This window comes from Parambassis ranga, chromosome 19 (genome assembly GCF_900634625.1).
Source record: "Parambassis ranga chromosome 19, fParRan2.1, whole genome shotgun sequence".
Taxonomy (NCBI): domain Eukaryota; kingdom Metazoa; phylum Chordata; class Actinopteri; family Ambassidae; genus Parambassis; species Parambassis ranga.
Window position 1 is genome coordinate 14,664,177 of NC_041039.1, and position 18,020 is coordinate 14,682,196.

The window sequence follows — 18,020 nt, forward strand, 5'->3', positions numbered from 1 at the left end:
GTGTGTGTGCGTGCGTGTGTGTGTGTACGGGGGGGGTGGTGGTGGTGGTTGAGGGGAGGTGGAGTGGAGGGTGGGGGGGCAGGCACAGTCAGTTCTGATAACAGCAACAGTAGGAGGAGGATGAGCCGTGGGACCGCCCCACTCTCCCACAGATATAAATAGGAGGTGGATTTTTTTACTCCACTCATTTCTCCTGAAGGATGAGATCCCTGAAACACCTTAAACATCACTCCAGGAACAATGTGGTGAGTTTGTAAGCTGAAGACAGATGAGAGGCGTTAGTGTTTTGGAGAGGAGGTAGTTGCTTAGTAGTTTTGCAGTTTGTTAGTGAGGTTAATACACTCTTGTCTGTGCATGTGATATTTTTGAGGGAAAGTACTTTTTTTTTTACATTCATATGAGTGCTGCAGTGGAAACATCTTTTCAGAAAGAACAGTTGTGTGTTTGTATCTCTGCCTCTGCTCTGATTGTTTGTCCTTAGGTTGTCTTTCAGTTGCAACTTTGAATGTGAAAGTATACGGACTCTTTGCAATTATTACCCTTTCCCTTCTGTCTACTTGTCATTTGTCTTTTTCTCTTTCATTTTGTCAGCCTTTCATTTTGCTGTGCTTTTTCTTCTCTCTACAGCTCCCCCCTCCCTCCTTCCCCTCTTTCTCTCTCACTCACTCACTCTGTCTTTCTGTCTCTCGCCCGGCTCCCCCCCCTCCCCTCCCTCTCCTTTTCCTTTCTCTCTTCCCTCCTCTCACATGCTCACTCAATCTCTCGTTCCCCCTTCCCTTCCCCTCCCTCTCCTCCCCTCTCTTTCTTTATCTTTCAGCCCCTCCATCTCATTTCTCTCTGTGTCTCCCTCCCTCCCTCTTCTCCTCCCCCGCCCACAGCTCTTTCTCCTTCTCTCCATACCTCCCTCCCTCCCTCTCTTTTCTCTCACTCACACACACACACACTTTCAAATACACACCCAGTCTCTTTCCTTTTCTTTCTCACAAACACACAGTCTGTCTCTGTCTGACTACTTTAAAAGCAGTAATTATAAATGACGTGGTTATCAGGGCATCCAGGTCTACTCCCCTCTCCCAACACACACACTAACACACATATACACACACCTTTATTCCTGTTCTCTATCTCCTCCTTCTTTTCTCCATCCACTCTTTTCTTTTCTCTCAGTATTGTGTCAGGAAAGGAAGCTGCTTCTTATATGTCAGGGTGAAGGTTAGACTGCTGTCTGAAAAGAAACTAGGGGTCACATCTTCTCTCTATACATTTTCCAGATCCATGCTGAAAAATAACCTGAAACATGCAATACTTACTTGTCCTTTAGCAAAGAGGATCAGTTCGGTTGTACCACAATTTCTTTCCCCATAGTTTTCACTGTTCTGCTTTTACAGGCGGCATGCAGGGTAAACATGTGCATGTGGCTCTAAAACACTTCAGAACAGTACAATTATGTTAGAACATCTTATGCATGGGTCTAGAATACAGAATGAGCTCAAAGCTCAATCGAATGTCTGTTATGGATATGAGACAGCCTGCCGGCATATATCATCTAGTTAAGGAAGCCCAGTGTGGCAGGCATTATGAAGTTGGCTGCAGAGTATAGCGCTGAGGCGCTTTGCTCCTCATGAATGGGACGGACAGCTCCTGTGATGAGCTGGTTGAGCTTGGCCGTCCCAGGACCCCACAGGAAGTGCTGAGGACAGTCCACGGAAGTCAACTTCCTGGCTGGACCTGCATCCCTTGTTGTGTTCTTTATTATTCTAAAGCCTGTCAAGGAAGGAAGCAGGCTGCTAACACAGATCTGCCTTATCTCCTCAATCTAATGTTCTGTGGATTCAGAGCAAAGACACGAGGCGTAGTCCGAATGCAGCAAGAACCACGAAAACACAATCTTCTCCTCGAGTTCCGGAGAAGCATGAATTTTTAAAAAATTATATGACATGTTTTAATGTTATGGCAACACAATCTTCTGCCCGTATTAATAGTACTGATATTGTGTGGCTACAATGGGGAAATGAGGTTACATGAGGAAATTGTGTAATGTACGTTTTGTAACAAAGGAAGAATAGAAAGCACAGATGTAGAATAGCCTCTAATTCATTTCTGACTATTTTCTTCCAGGAGGAGGAGAGCAGCCGCTTGGTGCAGACCTACCCAAAGATGACTGAGGGCCAAGTGGACGTGGGCACACAGACAGAGCCCGTGGTGGTGCTATCCCTGGCTCAGGCTGCCGTCCTCGGCCTCATCTCCCAGAATGAAATCTTTGGGGCCACCATTGCTCCTAATGGCTTCTACACAGGGGAGCCCAGAGAGTGTCCCCCTCCTGCACCCGAATCAGTGGAGTACGAGTATGCTGACCAGCTCATAGGGGCCAACGGGGACTACCTGGCAGAGCCTACTCGGGAGCTGGAGCCCCAGCCACACTGCAGTGAGAGAAGACGGCCCGGGCCCCGTGGGAGGACCAAGAGGCCCAGAAGTGATGAAGAATTTGAGCGTCTCCCACACAAAGTACCCACTCCACAGGCTCAGGTTAAAGGTGAAAGGCTTGAGTCTGATACACCTCCTTCCTGCATTCATATGAACAGCAGGCGTAGTCCTGGAAAGTCAGAGAACCCAGTCAGCCAACAAGGTACTCTGAAAGAAGAGCAGGCCTGTGGAAATTGTCCCTCATGTGTGAGAGATACACCCAGGCCACAAGCAGATAGACAGCAAGAACAGGAAGAAGAAAGCGGTAGTAGAGAAAGAGAGAGCAAGGAGGAAGACGTGGTGGTAGAGGAAGAAGAAGAGGAGGAAGCACTGAACCTCAAAACAAGCGGAGAAAATGGCAGTCCTCTAGAGAACCGGTATTATGAGTCCAATGAGGTGTCGTATGAGTCCACTGACATGGCACTGCCAGGGGAGTATGAGGAGAATAGCCAGGCGATGCTGTGGTCAGACCCAGAGGGCCTGGCCCGACGGATGCAGATTGACCGACTGGACATCAACGTACAGATCGATGAGTCGTACTGTGTAGATGTGGGAGAGGGTCTGAAACGCTGGAAGTGCCGCATGTGTGAGAAGTCATACACATCCAAATATAACCTTGTCACTCATATATTGGGTCATAATGGAGTTAAGCCACATGAATGTCTACACTGTGGGAAGCTTTTCAAGCAACCAAGCCATCTCCAGACTCACCTGCTCACCCACCAGGGAACGCGACCTCACAAGTGTACCGTTTGTGAGAAGGCCTTCACACAGACAAGTCACCTGAAAAGGCACATGCTCCAGCATTCAGACGTCAAGCCATACAGCTGTCGCTTCTGCGGCCGAGGCTTTGCCTACCCCAGTGAGCTGAGAACCCATGAAAACAAACACGAAAATGGCCAGTGTCACGTCTGCACCCAGTGTGGGCTTGAGTTTCCAACTTACGCTCACTTGAAACGTCATTTAACTACTCATCAAGGTCCTACGACATACCAGTGCACAGAGTGCCACAAGTCCTTTGCCTACCGCAGCCAGCTGCAGAACCACCTGATGAAGCACCAGAATGTGCGGCCTTATGTCTGCCCCGAGTGCGGAATGGAGTTCGTCCAGATCCACCACCTCCGACAGCACACCCTCACACACAAGGTACTGGCAGCGCACGCCGTCGCACTTAAGGTACTAAACCCAGTGATGTGCCTTTTTTTACTACTTTATGTGTCCAAAGCCTAAAATCGGTTGGTCTCATGCAAATACACAATGGCACTAAACCTTGATTTCATACAGAATTTTTATTATTTTAATTTTATTTTACGTTCAGCTCATGTCTGCCTCATGGAAAAAGGGGAGTTTATGTCAAACTTGCATCACAGCCTTTTCTCCAAAACCAGTTGCTCTGTAAACATAGTCTTCAAAGGCCTTGAGGTTTTTTGTGTGTTCATCTGTGTGTGTGTGGCTCAACCCCCCACTTGCATGTGTTTTGTGTTGTGTGTCGTTTGCCAAGCTCCCTCTTTTTGTCTCTGATGAATCACTCCCGTCTTTCTCTCCATTTCATAAGTTTTATTGTGTATATATGACATAAATTAAAAATAAAAAGTAAAGTAAATGCTGAAGGTTATTCTTTCCATTGTTAGACATTTTCTGTCCATTTTTCAGCATGAGAGGGAAAGCTAATGTAATCTAAATGAGAGGGCTCAAGAGCTGGAATGGAAACACATGAACACATGCGAGCTCCCTGTGTGTTTCCTCCCCATGACTCATTATTTATTTTCCTCAAAACCATATATTTAGCCAAATTAATTAAAAGCCCCAAACACTTTTTTTTGTTCCCGCAGGGTATGAAAGAATTCAAGTGTGACGTCTGTGCTAGAGAGTTCACCTTGTCGGCCAACCTGAAGAGACACATGTTGATCCACGCCAGCGTGAGGCCCTTCCAGTGCCACATCTGCTTCAAGACCTTTGTCCAGAAGCAGACCCTAAAGACGCACATGATTGTTCACCTGCCGGTCAAGCCTTTCAAATGCAAGGTGGGTAAAGAGAGTGGAGTTTTAATTAAAGTACAAACTGGATCCTGCTGAGACAAAGCAGGGATGGGAGTACTGACTTTGTTTGTGCTCTCAGGTGTGTGGGAAGTCCTTCAACAGAATGTACAACCTCCTTGGCCACATGCACCTCCACGCTGGCAGCAAGCCCTTCAAGTGCCCTTACTGCACTAGCAAGTTCAACCTGAAGGGCAACCTCAGCCGACACATGAAGGTCAAACATGGCATCATGGACGCCTCAATAGATGGGCAAGGTGAGTAACTCCATAACCTCTGATGGGTGCTGTGTGGCACGTTTCTTGGTGGGACTGCTTGGAGGGCTGCATGTCGCATTACTGTCAGTCTGCCTCTAATGCACTTTGACTCAGCATGTACTGTAATCTAGTGGCCAAGTATTTTGATGTTTCTGTCACTCCCTCCCTATGTGTTTAGCAAATATAGCAGTGCCTGGATTAGACATGCCTGTCTCTATCAGTGGAGACTGATACCGAGGAGTGGCACTCTACTGGCTGTCCTCAATGTGGCCATATATCTTTAGGAAGAGTTCTGTGAGTGTGTGTGTTACTGAGGACGAAGAGGCATCATAGTTATGTCTTTGCTTCCTTTATCAGAACCACCCCAAGAGACAGAAGGCCAGGAGGATTACGAGGAGGAGAGCTTTGAATTCAGTGAGCGAGAAAACCGGGCTAACAACAACAACACACCAGACATTGCTAAAATATCTCAAATAGAGTACTACAGCACCTATGGGAAGGGTGCAGGGCGCTTTAGCACTGCATGAATTATTAAAATGACCCCAAATCGAATATAAGTGTGAACTATTGAAAACAGGATTGTTATTTTTTGTTTAGTTTTTGGTTTTGTTTTGATTTTCGCTGTTCAAGGCATAGCGCTTGGGTTCTTCTTCAAGAACGTAAGAGAAGCCCAGCAAACTGCACATCAATATGCACTGGAATCACTCGTAATTAAAATACTTTTTATCTAATTACATATTTTTCACCTCTAAAAAAACACTGCAAATTTACAGAATAAATATATTTGAAAAAAGGACAGTCTAAATAGGTAATATTAAAAAAAGCTATATAAATTTGTATATGTGACAGTTGCTTATCAATAAAAACATCATCTGAGCCCAAACTGAAAAGCACATTTTTAGCTACAAGCATATTATGGTAATGTTAAACTGCACTCATTCAGACAATCCTGGTTTCTCTCAGTCTACTGCAAAGTTACTGTTCATTTCACTTGCCAAAGCTGATCAAGTTGCAGATGTTAATGACTGACTTTGATTTATCGTGCAGTAAAAATGACTTAAGCTGCACATTATATTGTATATTACTGTACAGAATGTATCAGCCCTCTTCTGAGACTGCTGGTACTGCGATCAGTGCGTTGCACTGAGGACCACTGTGTCTACTTTTTACATTTCTGCATTAACAAGCGTCACCCTGTACTGATCCCTAGTCTATGAATGTAACTGTTTCTGTGGAATGTGTTAAGATGCTAAAAAGACAAAAGAAAAACACCACGCCCCTTTTTTGAAATGGTTAGACCCCTTCGACCAAAGAATCGGATCAAATCTTGCAGCCTCTACGGGTGCCGTCAGTCCCTTTTTCTTGCTGTAGTGTTGAGCTGGGACATTGGATTTCTTGGGGTCCAATCGTAGACCTCGTGAAATTACATTCAGGTTCCCCTCCCACCCATCTGTAGATCTCTTCAAAAGATTACCACAGAGAACAGACTGTGGTGCAGCATCTCTTTCAACAACCCTCACCACCCCCCCCCAATCCAACCTTCACAAGACTGCAGCATTTCCTCACAAAGCAAACCGTACATTTGTATTGCTGTTTTTTTTAAACGATGAATCTCAACAAGAATTGTCCCAAAAAACTTGGACAGAAATATTAAGTGCCCCGGTGTGTCTGCGAGAGCATACCATCCATCATGCTGTACACTGGTCTCAAGTGATGAACGACAACCTCCCAACATGTGACAGGGCCATGGACCTTGTGGAAAATGATTTGGAAATGCTCAATATATTCAGTTTCCCAGTGCTTAGCTTTTCAAACTTGCAACCTGCAAACAAGGTGTCCATTTGCAATGTTGATATAACACATTGTAAAAATAAAAACACTCATTTTTGTGAGTTTTTCCAGCTTCTGTGTTCACCCCGTCACTATTTCAGTGATGATACAAAGAGTTCAGCTTAAATGGCTTTCTGTATTAGACATCAGTGTGGAGATAATGTGGATAGAACTGTATGTACAATTGTTGTGTACCAAACAATACTGTAAAATAATAAATTTATTTACCTTTAAAAGCTTGTGATTTTAAATTATTTGCCTGAAAAACAAACGAAAAAGAAATAGTGGGTCAAACAAGATTTATTGGCAAATATGTTTGACAGAGGCTTCAGTCTTGCCCAAGGCAGTCCACAGTATTGAATACAGTACTTCACATTACAAAAATAAAACCTTGCAAATAATGGGACAGATAGTTAGGGGACCATCAGGTGGAAGGATGACTCAACCATTTAATAACCTAATAGAACACTAAGAAAAATTCTATAGACAGTACATTTTTAAATCCTTCTGATCAAATGCAAGTGAATCTTATTGACCTTTAAGTTAAAAATGAGGTACAAAAACAGAAGAGTGACATTGCCATCTATATTCTTTCAAGTGCTTCACTTGCCGAGGGCTTTGTCCAGATTTGTCTTGATGGCGTCGAGGAAGTCTGTAGTATTGACGTAATGCTCGTTCAGCTTCACACTAGAAAAGCAAAACAGGGGGTCAGAGCAGATGAAAAGATTCAATAAACACACTTTGGGAATCAAAAGCACAAAACAGTAAGATTATTTTTTCCATCAGTAGTGTTCAGCAATGATCTATACAGCTTAACTTTAGAATAGGCAAGATACATGACTTTGTACTTGTTAAATCTTTTAGAAAGGACGGCCTAAAATGATAAAAAAAAAATATATATACATTTCTACTGTAATGACTCATAGATGATGACGAAGTCAAAGCTAACAGACCATACAATTACCAGATAAACAAGCACATATACTACATGTGTGGACAAGAATGGGGAAACAAGATGGCACATGCCTTCAACAGGATTACAAAAGAAAAGAAAAAAATTATTTAGTTTTTTGATATAATATGCATGGTGTGCTTAGTTCTTAATGTTACCCTTCACAGGTTTTAAGCCCCCAACCTGTATTACAAAATTGAAGTTCAGCACCAGTTACATCTTGGTTTTAGTGGTTTGATCAAATGCAACATTAGTTAAAGTCAGGAATTCTCAAAAATGTCTATTTTCTAAGAAGCTCCATGGACTCCAGGGCATCTAATGCATCTAAAGACTATTTTATCAAATTGTTCGGTTTATAAAATGTTGGCCAACAGTAAACGATGGACTTTAGCATATTGACCCTAACACAATCCGGTAAATCTAAATTGTATACATTTAAATTTTCATAGCTACACTTTCTACCGAAATGGACCCAAAGTCAAAAACTTACTTGGACAAGCCGTGGATGCAGCCTGCGAGGTCCTTGGTCATTGTGCCACTCTCAACAGTCTCTACACACACCCTCTCCAAAGTTTGGGAAAACCTGCAGATGAAAAAAAAAGCATTTAGTTATAAAAGTCATAGTTGAGGTAAGTATCCATTTGTTCCCGACATTCTACAATCCTCTTCTTACTTGATAAGGTCAGGGTTGCCGTCCAGTTTGCCTCTGTGCTCCAGGCCTCTGGTCCAGGCAAAGATGCTGGCAATGGGGTTGGTGCTGGTTGGCCTTCCCTGAAATCAGAGATTAGGACAGTGTTGGTGTGTTAAGCTGCAAGACAAGCAGCACCAACTACTGGGACTGTATGCATACTTGTCATACTAATTTTTCACCACACAGTGGCAGTGCAGCTCCACAAACTACACTGTGCCCTGTACAAGGCAATAGGACTGACAAAGTCTGATGGTTACCAACCTTCTGGTGCTCACGATAGTGCCTGGTAACAGTGCCATGGGCTGCCTCAGCTTCAATGGTCTTGCCATCAGGACACACAAGAACTGATGTCATCAGTCCCAGAGAGCCAAAACCTAAAACAAGAAACACAAAATTTTTCTACATCAGCGCCCCCTACAAAGTGGCACATGCCATGATATGTAACATAATTTTCAAATAGCCAGAAGTGCTTTCGTCAAATATCTGACCCTGTGCGAGGATATCGGACTGAACGTCTCCGTCATAGTTCTTGCAAGCCCAAACAAAGGCTCCAGAAGACTTGAGTACTTGGGCGACCATGTCATCAATCAGCCTGTGCTCATACCAGATCTTCAGCTTGTCAAACTCAGGCTTGTAATTCCTGCAGGATGCAAACAACAAATTGAAATGTATTTCATGTAAAGTAAAGATTAATTTTGTTTTTTTTGGATGAGATTCACAGGTACAGTTAAACTGAAGCTCAGAAAATGGAAGCAGTACTCACTTCTCAAATATATCCTGGAAGATGTCCTTAAATCTGCCATCATAGGCTTTAAGGATGGTGTTCTTTGTGCTCATGTACAGGGGCCACTTCTTACCAATAGCATACTGGAAGCAGCTGTGTGCAAAGCCTGTAATAGACTACAAAAGAGAGAAACACAGTTCATGACTGCAGGTTTTATCAGTAGTCCAGGGGTTAACAACCTTCCCGTTGACAAGTTGAAAGTCATCTACTACGACCTCTGATGTTGTTAAATCAAACAGACCCGTGCTGATGAAAGCAAACAAAACAGATGCAAAGTGGGTTGAAAGAAGGTTAGTGTACTGCAGCGACGGCTGCGTCAGCTTCACAAAGCACCTACGGCAGAACTGAGCAGCACTGTCGGGATTCATTAGGCTTGGAGCTACAAAAAGTTTAACATTGTAATCATTGTAACAACACAATCTCAAATCCTAGATGGAAGACATTATAAATAAGCACAAGAATTCAGGCAATGTTTTTGTATACTTCTGTATTTCTCAAGGGACCAGATAGATAGACGGACAGACAGACAGACTCTGAACAGCCTCTTTTAGGACACCAATGTTATATGAATGTGGGAGGTAAGAACACATTTCTACAAAACTATTCCTCCACTAGGAAAGACACAAAAGGGTTTAGACTAATGTAAACTTCCAAATTAGTCTTAGTGTAATATTTGGTAGAAAAGTGGTGAAAGACACATAACATAACATCCCATCAGCATCACATCAGCATCTGTTTTCACACTTTCTGCCACACATTTAGCAGTTTTTCACAAGAACATTAAAATTGTAAGGTTTTTTGCAAGTTGACAAGAACATTCGTATATACTATTCAATAATCTCTGCATATACCGAATCTTCTGTACCATGCAAAGTTTATTATATCAAGTCATTGATGATCAATGGACTCATTTGCTCACCTCATCTGTGTTGTACATTCCCATTCCACAGCCACCTGCAGGGAAGTCAAAGACCTCCCACTCCTTTTTTGTACTGCCATCAGCAGGTGAGAAGATGATCTTGAATTTTCCGGGCTGGTCGACAACAAAGTCTGTTGCTCTGTACTGTTTACAAAAAAAAAAAACACAGGACGCCTCAATAAGATATATTGTAAGGTGAAACTTAAGGTACAATAATCTGAATGTGCCACACGAGACTCACCTGATCACCAAAGGCATGTCTGCCGATTGTGATGGGCTGTGTCCACCCTGGAACAAGCCTGGGAATGTTCTTGCAAATGATTGGCTCACGGAAAACGGTGCCGCCCAGGATGTTCCTGATGGTTCCATTGGGGCTCTTCCACATCTTCTTCAGGCTAAACTCTACATGAATAAAACACAGAAATCAACGTTGCTAACTGCTTTCACCAATAAGTGCATTTGCCCAAAACATTCCAGACAACAGTCCCCCGGTACTTGATTAATGAATTTTTAACACAGTAAAATAAAAACACAAATACGTAGGTATTCAAAGTGAAATGGGAGCCGTTTGACATCTTATTTTTTAATGTCTCTTTCTAAAGAAATCCTTTTGTAAATAAAGCAAAATTAATTAATTGAACTCTTTTAAATTCATTCATTCATGGCTGTAGAGAACCCGACTTTCTAATCAGCTCCGCTGCCCGACTGACATTCTTATGTCTTTTAGTACTGACTAGCAGCTGAGTAGCGAATTCACTGGGCTTTATAATTACCGTACTTTAAATATGTATGATAAATCCTTTATATAAATAACTTTTTAAATGACATTTAATTAAACACATAAAATAAATATTTTGTGTTTTCTCTGCTGTGACCGTTTGCCTTCTAAAAGCACTCTAGTCATGAAACGTACAAAGTGACAAGCTCCAACATGCACATGTAGTTAGAATTACCTTTTCATTTTTGTCACTTTGACATGAAGTCCTGAAAAACTTATGGTAGAGAGGGAGGCATGCAGACTGTACCAATAACAGCAACATCTGTAGGCACTGCCATTATCTGTCCATGCACCTTAGCTGCATCAGTTGTAATTTATTGATTCTAAACATGTGACCACCTGTTAAAGCTATCAGCAATCAAGGCCCTTTCCAAAGAGTTTTACACTCAATGCTGATCAACCGGCTGGAAAGTTGTCGACAGAAATCACTGCTGACAACATGTAAAATGATTGCTCAGAGAAGGTAATGTTTCCCCTGTTGTTTCTGCGAGCTGAGGTAATACAAATGCAAGAAAGGGACACCCACACAGACTGGCATTGATGATTTCCGAAGAGTAGATGGCACATTGAGCTGTTAATTATGAAATGCAAAATTCCATAAATTTGATATAATTAGTGTGGAGTCATATTTCTGAGTTACAGAAAAAAAAACAAATATCTGAAACTAGAAACATGTATGAGGTCATTAAAAAATGAAAGACCTTCCACTCTGGCTTCGTCAGGTGTGATGGTGGCACATTTAACCGCCACGTGGTACTTCTTAGTAGCCAGGGCAGAGTCGATGGTGACCTGGTCATCAGTCTGGTCGCGGTATGGCAGACCCAGATCATAATACTTCAGCTCAACATCAACATTGGACAGGATGAGCTAAAGAAAAAAAAAACACCCAAATCAGCATCTACAAACTGATCAAAACACATTCTAGTAACACTGGGTTTGTTGTTACTCATCAGTTGTCATTGAGCTTCTCTGCATTTTCTTTGTGAGCCAACAACATCTGCTCTCACTGGAGGCAATCAGCCAGTGACTGAATGAAACATCATACAGGCTCCTCCCAGGCATCATACATACATAATCTTCCACACTTCCCCTCCCACACAGCCACGTGTCGGCATGTGTATAAAAATAGGCGAGACAGACAGCACGGGTGAGTTTAACCCTTCACCCCATTCTAATCACCTTCTCTTTAATGAACTCCCAGATGATCCTGGTCATCTCGTCTCCGTCCATCTCCACCACTGGCTGGGCCACTTTGATGCGCTTGTCGGCATCTGCCAATCATAAAAAAAAGAAAAGAAAAAAAAAACACTTGTGACCAATGAGCAACAATCATAAATAGCAGATTTCCCATTATGACAAATTTGACATGCATCATGAAAACACATGAGGTATGTTGGTTATGAAGGATTTCAAGACATTCTCCATTCTGGACTTTGGATTTAGAACATTCCTCTCATTTTGTGGTGCCAACTGAAGTTTTAGATAGAGCCTTGCAAATTTGAATTTGATTTTTTTTTTATAAATACTGATAAATATCTTTCTATTATCTTCTATTCATCTCTAACCCATTTCAGAATAATGTGAAAGATTAATGACAGCCATTGCTTACTTCAACAGTGTGGGTATCCACTTGAGTGCCCTTTCCGTGCAAAAGTTCATTCACAAACAGCAATTTTTAATTTTATGGAATTTTTTTCCATAAAAAAAAAAAAAAATTTACATCAATGCTTGCTACAGTACTAGCAACACCGATTTTAATCCGATTGGTTGAGGTTAGCTGTTGGTTCTGTTTTCTAGCCGACACACCTCCACTTTTTGCTTTTACACTGCCATTAACAGCTGCATCAACAATATAGCCCAAATCTGTCAAATCCCAGGTGCACACAAGCAAAGACAGGTTTCAATGTAGTACTACGACAAAACTACAGTTAAATCTTTGCAATGAAGACCAATGTTTTTCAGTTGTACTCTTTTCATACATAAAAATCCATATGATTTGGTACAGGATATAAAAGCACCCACTTTTCATTGTTTTTAATGTTCCGCTCCAACATTGACTTTTTAAGATGGACTCTTTAACTTCTTTACTTTCTACCAGGATCAACAAGGATTACTATCTCCAATCATATCTGCCCTACGTCTGCTCAGTGTGTGAGAGTCCTGCCAGCAGGACCATTTCACTGAATTAGAAAGTACAGGGGGGAGGTGCAAAGGATCAAGTGACTCTCAGATTTCCAAGCCAAGTTAATGCTCTCCTGCTGCTGCTACACAACCTTCCCCAGAGTAAAGCAAGTAAACATAAGGAGTCCAATGGAAATGTTACGCAACTGACATGTTCTGTACAAGACTACAGAGGTAATGTTTTAAAAGTGAGTTGGGTTGTGAAGACCTTTGACCTAGTTGGGACCTTTGACCTAGTTGACCAAGCAGGTGCTGCCATGAGTCCATGGCAGCACCTGCTTGGCACCAAAACACAACACAAGCCCCACTGACTGCAAATGCATGGTGACCATGTGCTAAAAAATAACCTCAAATATTGAAATACGCATGTGACCTTGATGTTAGGCAATAATATAATGCACACAGAGAAAGGAAAAAGATAATCTGTGACAGCACTGTGAAATGCCCACAAGTGTGTATCTTAATATATTCTGCTGGTGAGTCAACATGATATTGTTTAGGGTCATACAATGCTAACCTACAGAGCAGACAGCATTTTGGTGATTGTTAAGGGAATTTTGGTAGCACACATGCTCACATCACAAAGGAAACTATGAGGATCATCATGTCAGCAGTTTTAGTTTGAGAAAAATGTATCTACCAACAGGACTAATGCCACTGCAAAACAGGAAGCAAAACACAACTGTCAAACGCCCACAAAGATTTATATTCTGGGGGTATGGACTGTTGCGAACCTTCTTGAGGCGTTTCGAAATGTTAACCTTGGGTAATGCGTGCCAAATTATTCAGCGAGTCATGTGTAGATGGACATAATCATTACCTACTGTTCCAGTTAATAAAACATGTGCTAAAAATAAAAAAGAGCTGCATCATTGTAAATTGTATATACAAACCGTGTCCTTCTCCATCTGCTTAGGGACAGAACATTCTGTTGCACTGCATCATGGGTAAGCCATAACCAGCTACTGTGTGACATAATTTCAGATTTGTCTAACCTATATCTGTGAAAACAGAATTCTCCTATGATGGTACAGGGGGAGGGGAGCACAGGAGTGAGCTAAGCAGATTATGTAACATGCGAGTATCAAAAAACTGGATTCTAAAAAGGGAGCTAAACACAGTCATGTGGACCAACCACATCATTCGCACAGAGGATAAGTCTGCAAGCTCCATGCTTCCACTTATGGCTTGAGACATAGCCAGGCTTTAATAGAAATATGCAACCAGAAACACTGCTGTTAAAGACATTTTTACATTCAAATTGTATTCTATCGGTGTGAAAAATCTGTTTAAAATGTGGTCTCAAACTGTTTTAATCGTGGCTCGAAGGAAATTGTAAACGGTCTTACAATCTGACTTCGCTTGCAGTGCCAACTGAGTATTTAGCAGTTTTAAATACCCTGTGTAGCACATGTAAGGACATGATCGGAGTAATCATTGATTATCTGTCCTCCCTAGTGACCTTTTAACACAGACAGACAGCCTTTAAACTACTTTAATCTCACACAAGACAAGACATTTACAAGATAAACACAAGACTAAGCTGCAGGCCAGACTGCACCTCTTAAAGGATATGTTGGTGAACTGTAGAACCTCCAACATAAAGGAAACCAGGGTGAATGCTGAACTTCTGGGGCAACAACAATTAAGGCCAGGGCAAGACAGATGATGTGTTTTTGTTTTTTTAATCCCATCTAAGCCATAATTGCACATATGTCTGTCAATATACGTAGAGAAGATCGAAGCCAGGCGTCCGTCTGTCAACAAACAAATACTTTTGCAAGTCTAGTTAATCATAACAATCAAAGTGAACATCACCTTGGCACATTTCACCAAGACTCACGTGAGGGTTGTGACAAAAACCAAACACAGCTCAAGGAAAAAAGTGCCACGCATGTGAATCATATCAAATTTCTGTCAGACCTGTCACACTTCATTGTTCATTCTTCTAACTGACACTTGCCATGGTAATTACTCACCATCATCAGCTAATAGTACTGAAAAAGGCTTAAATGTTGCCCTTCATCTGACCCTCCTGCTTTTACAAACAGTAGCTTGTCATGCTAGTTTGTTTTGCAGGGAGACCTGCACCATTTCTGCTGTAACAGAGGGGGGGAGATATCTGCAGAACTCCCGTTATAAATTTAGATCCTCGCTCTGAATTAAAAACCAAAAAAACAAAACATCTTGGCTGCTGAGCTGTGCTGGTACCAGAAACACGTTTGTAAACATTTACAGGCAACATTAAAAAGTGAGAAGCCGCACAGTGTTTTACAGCCTAAATTGCTGGGGTCAGAAGCAGTAAAGTGTGCAGCAGAGAGCAGCAGCACGGATGGAGAGCAGTATGTAGGACGGACACGGCACCGTCAGCGGCAGCCATTGCTCTCCATAACGGAGTCTCGTATGCAGTGGTGGCTGACCTTGGGAAAAGTTTTCCAAGTTACAGACGCACTAATAACCGTGCTGCTCGACAGCTGCCCATCAGTTTGGATTTAGAAGACCTCTGACTTGATTTTATGAGTCCCTGTTTGAATTTATGCCCGGTGCAATAAAAATCAGTTTGAGTAATTTACTGCCAGCTTTTCTGCATCGCTATTTTTATTTTATTTTCAATGAAAATCGACGAGTACATGCGTCTTGTCACATCTGTTTTATTGTTTACACTGTAAAAGATTCATTTTTTATTCATATTATCACCAACCGTTACTGAAAGTTTTATTTGGATGGAGGAAGAAGACAAAGACAGCTCTCCGGTCGCTTCGCAGTGTCGGCCCTCCTTTACGTCGACGTTTACATCCTCTTTATTGTGGCAAACAAGGTGCATTGAATTGTCCATTAAAAACAGCCATTTACACGCTAAGATGCGTTTACAGCATCACCGCACCAAAGGTCACTAAACCATTAAAGCTATTAACGGCATCACCGGCTGGCTAGCAGCAAACGTCAGTTGGCTAGCATGGCAGCGTTAGCTCGGCGCCACCGGCTTTTGGAGGTTGGATGCTGCTGTGCTGGCATCAAACATTAGCTTAGCACATACAACCAGGGCTACAAACACACACCGTCTTGGCACCAAGCTAGTTTAACACAACAATGATGCTGAGGGTGACCCCCGCTTTATCTCCCTTCACTCACAGTTTCTTTGTTGGGAAGTCTGGCAATTTGCAGCCGGAGCGAGCACCCCGGGGTTTCTGGAAAAAGCAGCGCCGGCAGACCTCGAAAGAGAGCTGAGGACTTTCAAATATCCAGCCATGTCTCCCCGGCCCGAATCACTTTGCGGTTAAGACTCGACGAAACTCAGAGCAAAGAGGGGGCAAAGCGCTCAGAGGCTCTCTGCAATATAGTCAGCAGCAGCCGCAGCACCGCCCTTCTTCCCCTCCCCGGCGGGACACGCTGAGCGCTACGTCAGACACAGAGAACACCGAGGAGGGTCTGACACTGAGCAGCGGCCACTCAGCCTCATCTGTGCTGTCTGGACTCACTTTCAGGTCAGGTCAGGGTGACCCATGCAAAGGTCACTGAGGCCCCGTTCACACTAGAGAAAGTCATTCCAGCTAGAGTAGGATTGAGCCCAGACAGCCTTTAAAGCTGGATGCGTTCAGACCTATTTTCAAATCTGGCTAGCACACAGTTGTGTCCGCACTCAATCCGGCTTCATCTAGCGTGTTTGCTGTTCTCCAAACCACTAGGTGGCGCCTCGTAGTATGGCTAATAATGTGGCTAGCCGGATTCGCTAGCCACATTTGCGTTCACACCTGAGCCACATTTGAGCCAATCCTGCTAGATCCACCTCTCGAGGGTGGATCCAGCCTCCTGGGCAGGTGGGACTTGGTTTGTTCTGATTCCAGTGTTTGCTTTTCACCAAATGAGCCCCACTAACATACCAGCAGCAGAGGGAACAAACTCTGCCATGAACTCAACATGAGATGGACATTCTGACTAACACCCAAAACCCTTTAATTATACATTTTCAATAATATTTTATTATCTTATCAGGTAAGCTGACACGTACACACAGATGTTTTAATATACATTGCAATGCTCACTACTAAATGTCATCAACATCACTTTCTTGCTCAGTCTGAATTCTTGGTACAAGGTCCTGAATCATGCTCTCATGTCCATCTACTATGTTTAAAAATGTCAGGGCTTGTAGTGTAAAGCAAAAGGAGGAGTTTTGGTGTCTGTTTTCAGGTTTTTGTTCGGACTTTAATCTTTTATTTTAGCTCAGATGTCTGATCATGTGAACATCATTGAAAGGAGACCATGTGAGAAGTTTAGAGGGGAATGCTTTAATCTTTAACATGTTGCATTGTAAATCCTTATAGCCCCATTCTAAAATCCTCATATAAAAAGAAAGTAAAGTTGTAACATAAATGTGCAATGACCACGTAAAGTTGTGAGTCATAGTAATAAATGATGTCTCAAATACTGAAAGATAATTTAAAGATTTTACAGAGAATAATTGATATCAAACTTTTATTAGGCGATAAACTGCTGCATCTCTAGGTGCAGTCAGCTACATCACATGATCATGACAACCCACTGAAATGAGACAGCATGCAAATGAACACAGCAATGAACAGTAGCATGATAATAAAGGTAATAAGGTTGCTTGTACATGTTGTCTACATGTTGATAATGCAACTAAAATGAATCATCAAAAACACAATAGTTTTGATAAAATGATCTGAAACATGAGTTAGATAGAAAACATACATACTAACTCTAACCCTAAATATAGTTTAATGCACGGATTTGTCTTGCTAACAATGAGTGTCAGCCATAATTCTGAATATGTACCCAAACTCATTCCAAACAGAAGCACCTTTGGCAGTAATATTAGTTCAAGTGAACAGATAAAGGACAGTGCACATCAGAGCCCACAGAAACACAGAGACACCAGGAAAATGTATTGAGATACAAAATCATCTGCAGGATGGGTACAGGATAGTCACATTCCAAAATGTCTTAGCAGAGGGCCCTCTAATTTTAGCAGGGGAAGGTTACCATAGTGGGAGAAAGATTGGAAAGTGTACAGTGGAGTCACATGACGGGCTTGATATGGAGCCAGCTGCAGAGACAGCTAGGTCACCTCTGAAGTACTCTTACATGTGAGAACATGGGGGCTG

General features: G+C 42.4%; 2 protein-coding genes across 3 annotated transcripts; one reads left to right on the forward strand and one right to left on the reverse strand.

The window, feature by feature from the left end:
• The first annotated feature begins 200 nt into the window (after positions 1 to 200).
• Positions 201 to 6,822, forward strand: znf710a (zinc finger protein 710a). Of its 2 annotated transcripts, none has more exons than XM_028431490.1 (5): positions 201 to 245; positions 2,119 to 3,639; positions 4,296 to 4,487; positions 4,582 to 4,756; positions 5,114 to 6,822. In XM_028431490.1, the coding sequence occupies exons 1-5, from the start codon at positions 201 to 203 to the stop codon at positions 5,281 to 5,283; spliced, it is 2,103 nt and encodes a 700-aa protein (XP_028287291.1). In that variant the 3' UTR covers positions 5,284 to 6,822. The 2 variants fall into 2 exon arrangements, with proteins under 2 accessions (XP_028287291.1, XP_028287292.1); XM_028431491.1 differs by having other exon boundaries at positions 2,119 to 3,609.
• Positions 6,823 to 6,868: 46 nt separating this feature from the next.
• Positions 6,869 to 16,213, reverse strand: idh2 (isocitrate dehydrogenase (NADP(+)) 2). Its single transcript, XM_028431765.1, has 11 exons — positions 16,024 to 16,213; positions 11,890 to 11,981; positions 11,412 to 11,577; positions 10,174 to 10,334; positions 9,933 to 10,076; positions 8,993 to 9,129; positions 8,718 to 8,869; positions 8,491 to 8,603; positions 8,212 to 8,309; positions 8,029 to 8,121; positions 6,869 to 7,273 (listed from the first exon to the last, which is right to left on the reverse strand). The coding sequence occupies exons 1-11, from the start codon at positions 16,139 to 16,141 to the stop codon at positions 7,189 to 7,191; spliced, it is 1,359 nt and encodes a 452-aa protein (XP_028287566.1). The 5' UTR covers positions 16,142 to 16,213; the 3' UTR covers positions 6,869 to 7,188.
• Positions 16,214 to 18,020: the final 1,807 nt, after the last annotated feature.

What these genes read in the sequence shown, in the direction of transcription:
- znf710a (XM_028431490.1), top strand. Translation starts at nt 201, where the DNA reads ATGAGATCCCTGAAACACCTTAAACATCACTCCAGGAACAATGTG. An exon ending in ATCACTCCAGGAACAATGTG is followed by an intron (nt 246 to 2,118) that starts GTGAGTTTGTAA and finishes ATTTTCTTCCAG; the next exon opens with GAGGAGGAGAGCAGCCGCTT. An exon ending in CGCCTCAATAGATGGGCAAG is followed by an intron (nt 4,757 to 5,113) that starts GTGAGTAACTCC and finishes TTCCTTTATCAG; the next exon opens with AACCACCCCAAGAGACAGAA.
- idh2 (XM_028431765.1), bottom strand. Translation starts at nt 16,141, where the DNA reads ATGGCTGGATATTTGAAAGTCCTCAGCTCTCTTTCGAGGTCTGCCGGC. An exon ending in GACTTCCCAACAAAGAAACT is followed by an intron (nt 11,982 to 16,023) that starts GTGAGTGAAGGG and finishes TATGATTGGCAG; the next exon opens with ATGCCGACAAGCGCATCAAA. An exon ending in TGACGAAGCCAGAGTGGAAG is followed by an intron (nt 10,335 to 11,411) that starts GTCTTTCATTTT and finishes TTATTCATGTAG; the next exon opens with AGTTTAGCCTGAAGAAGATG.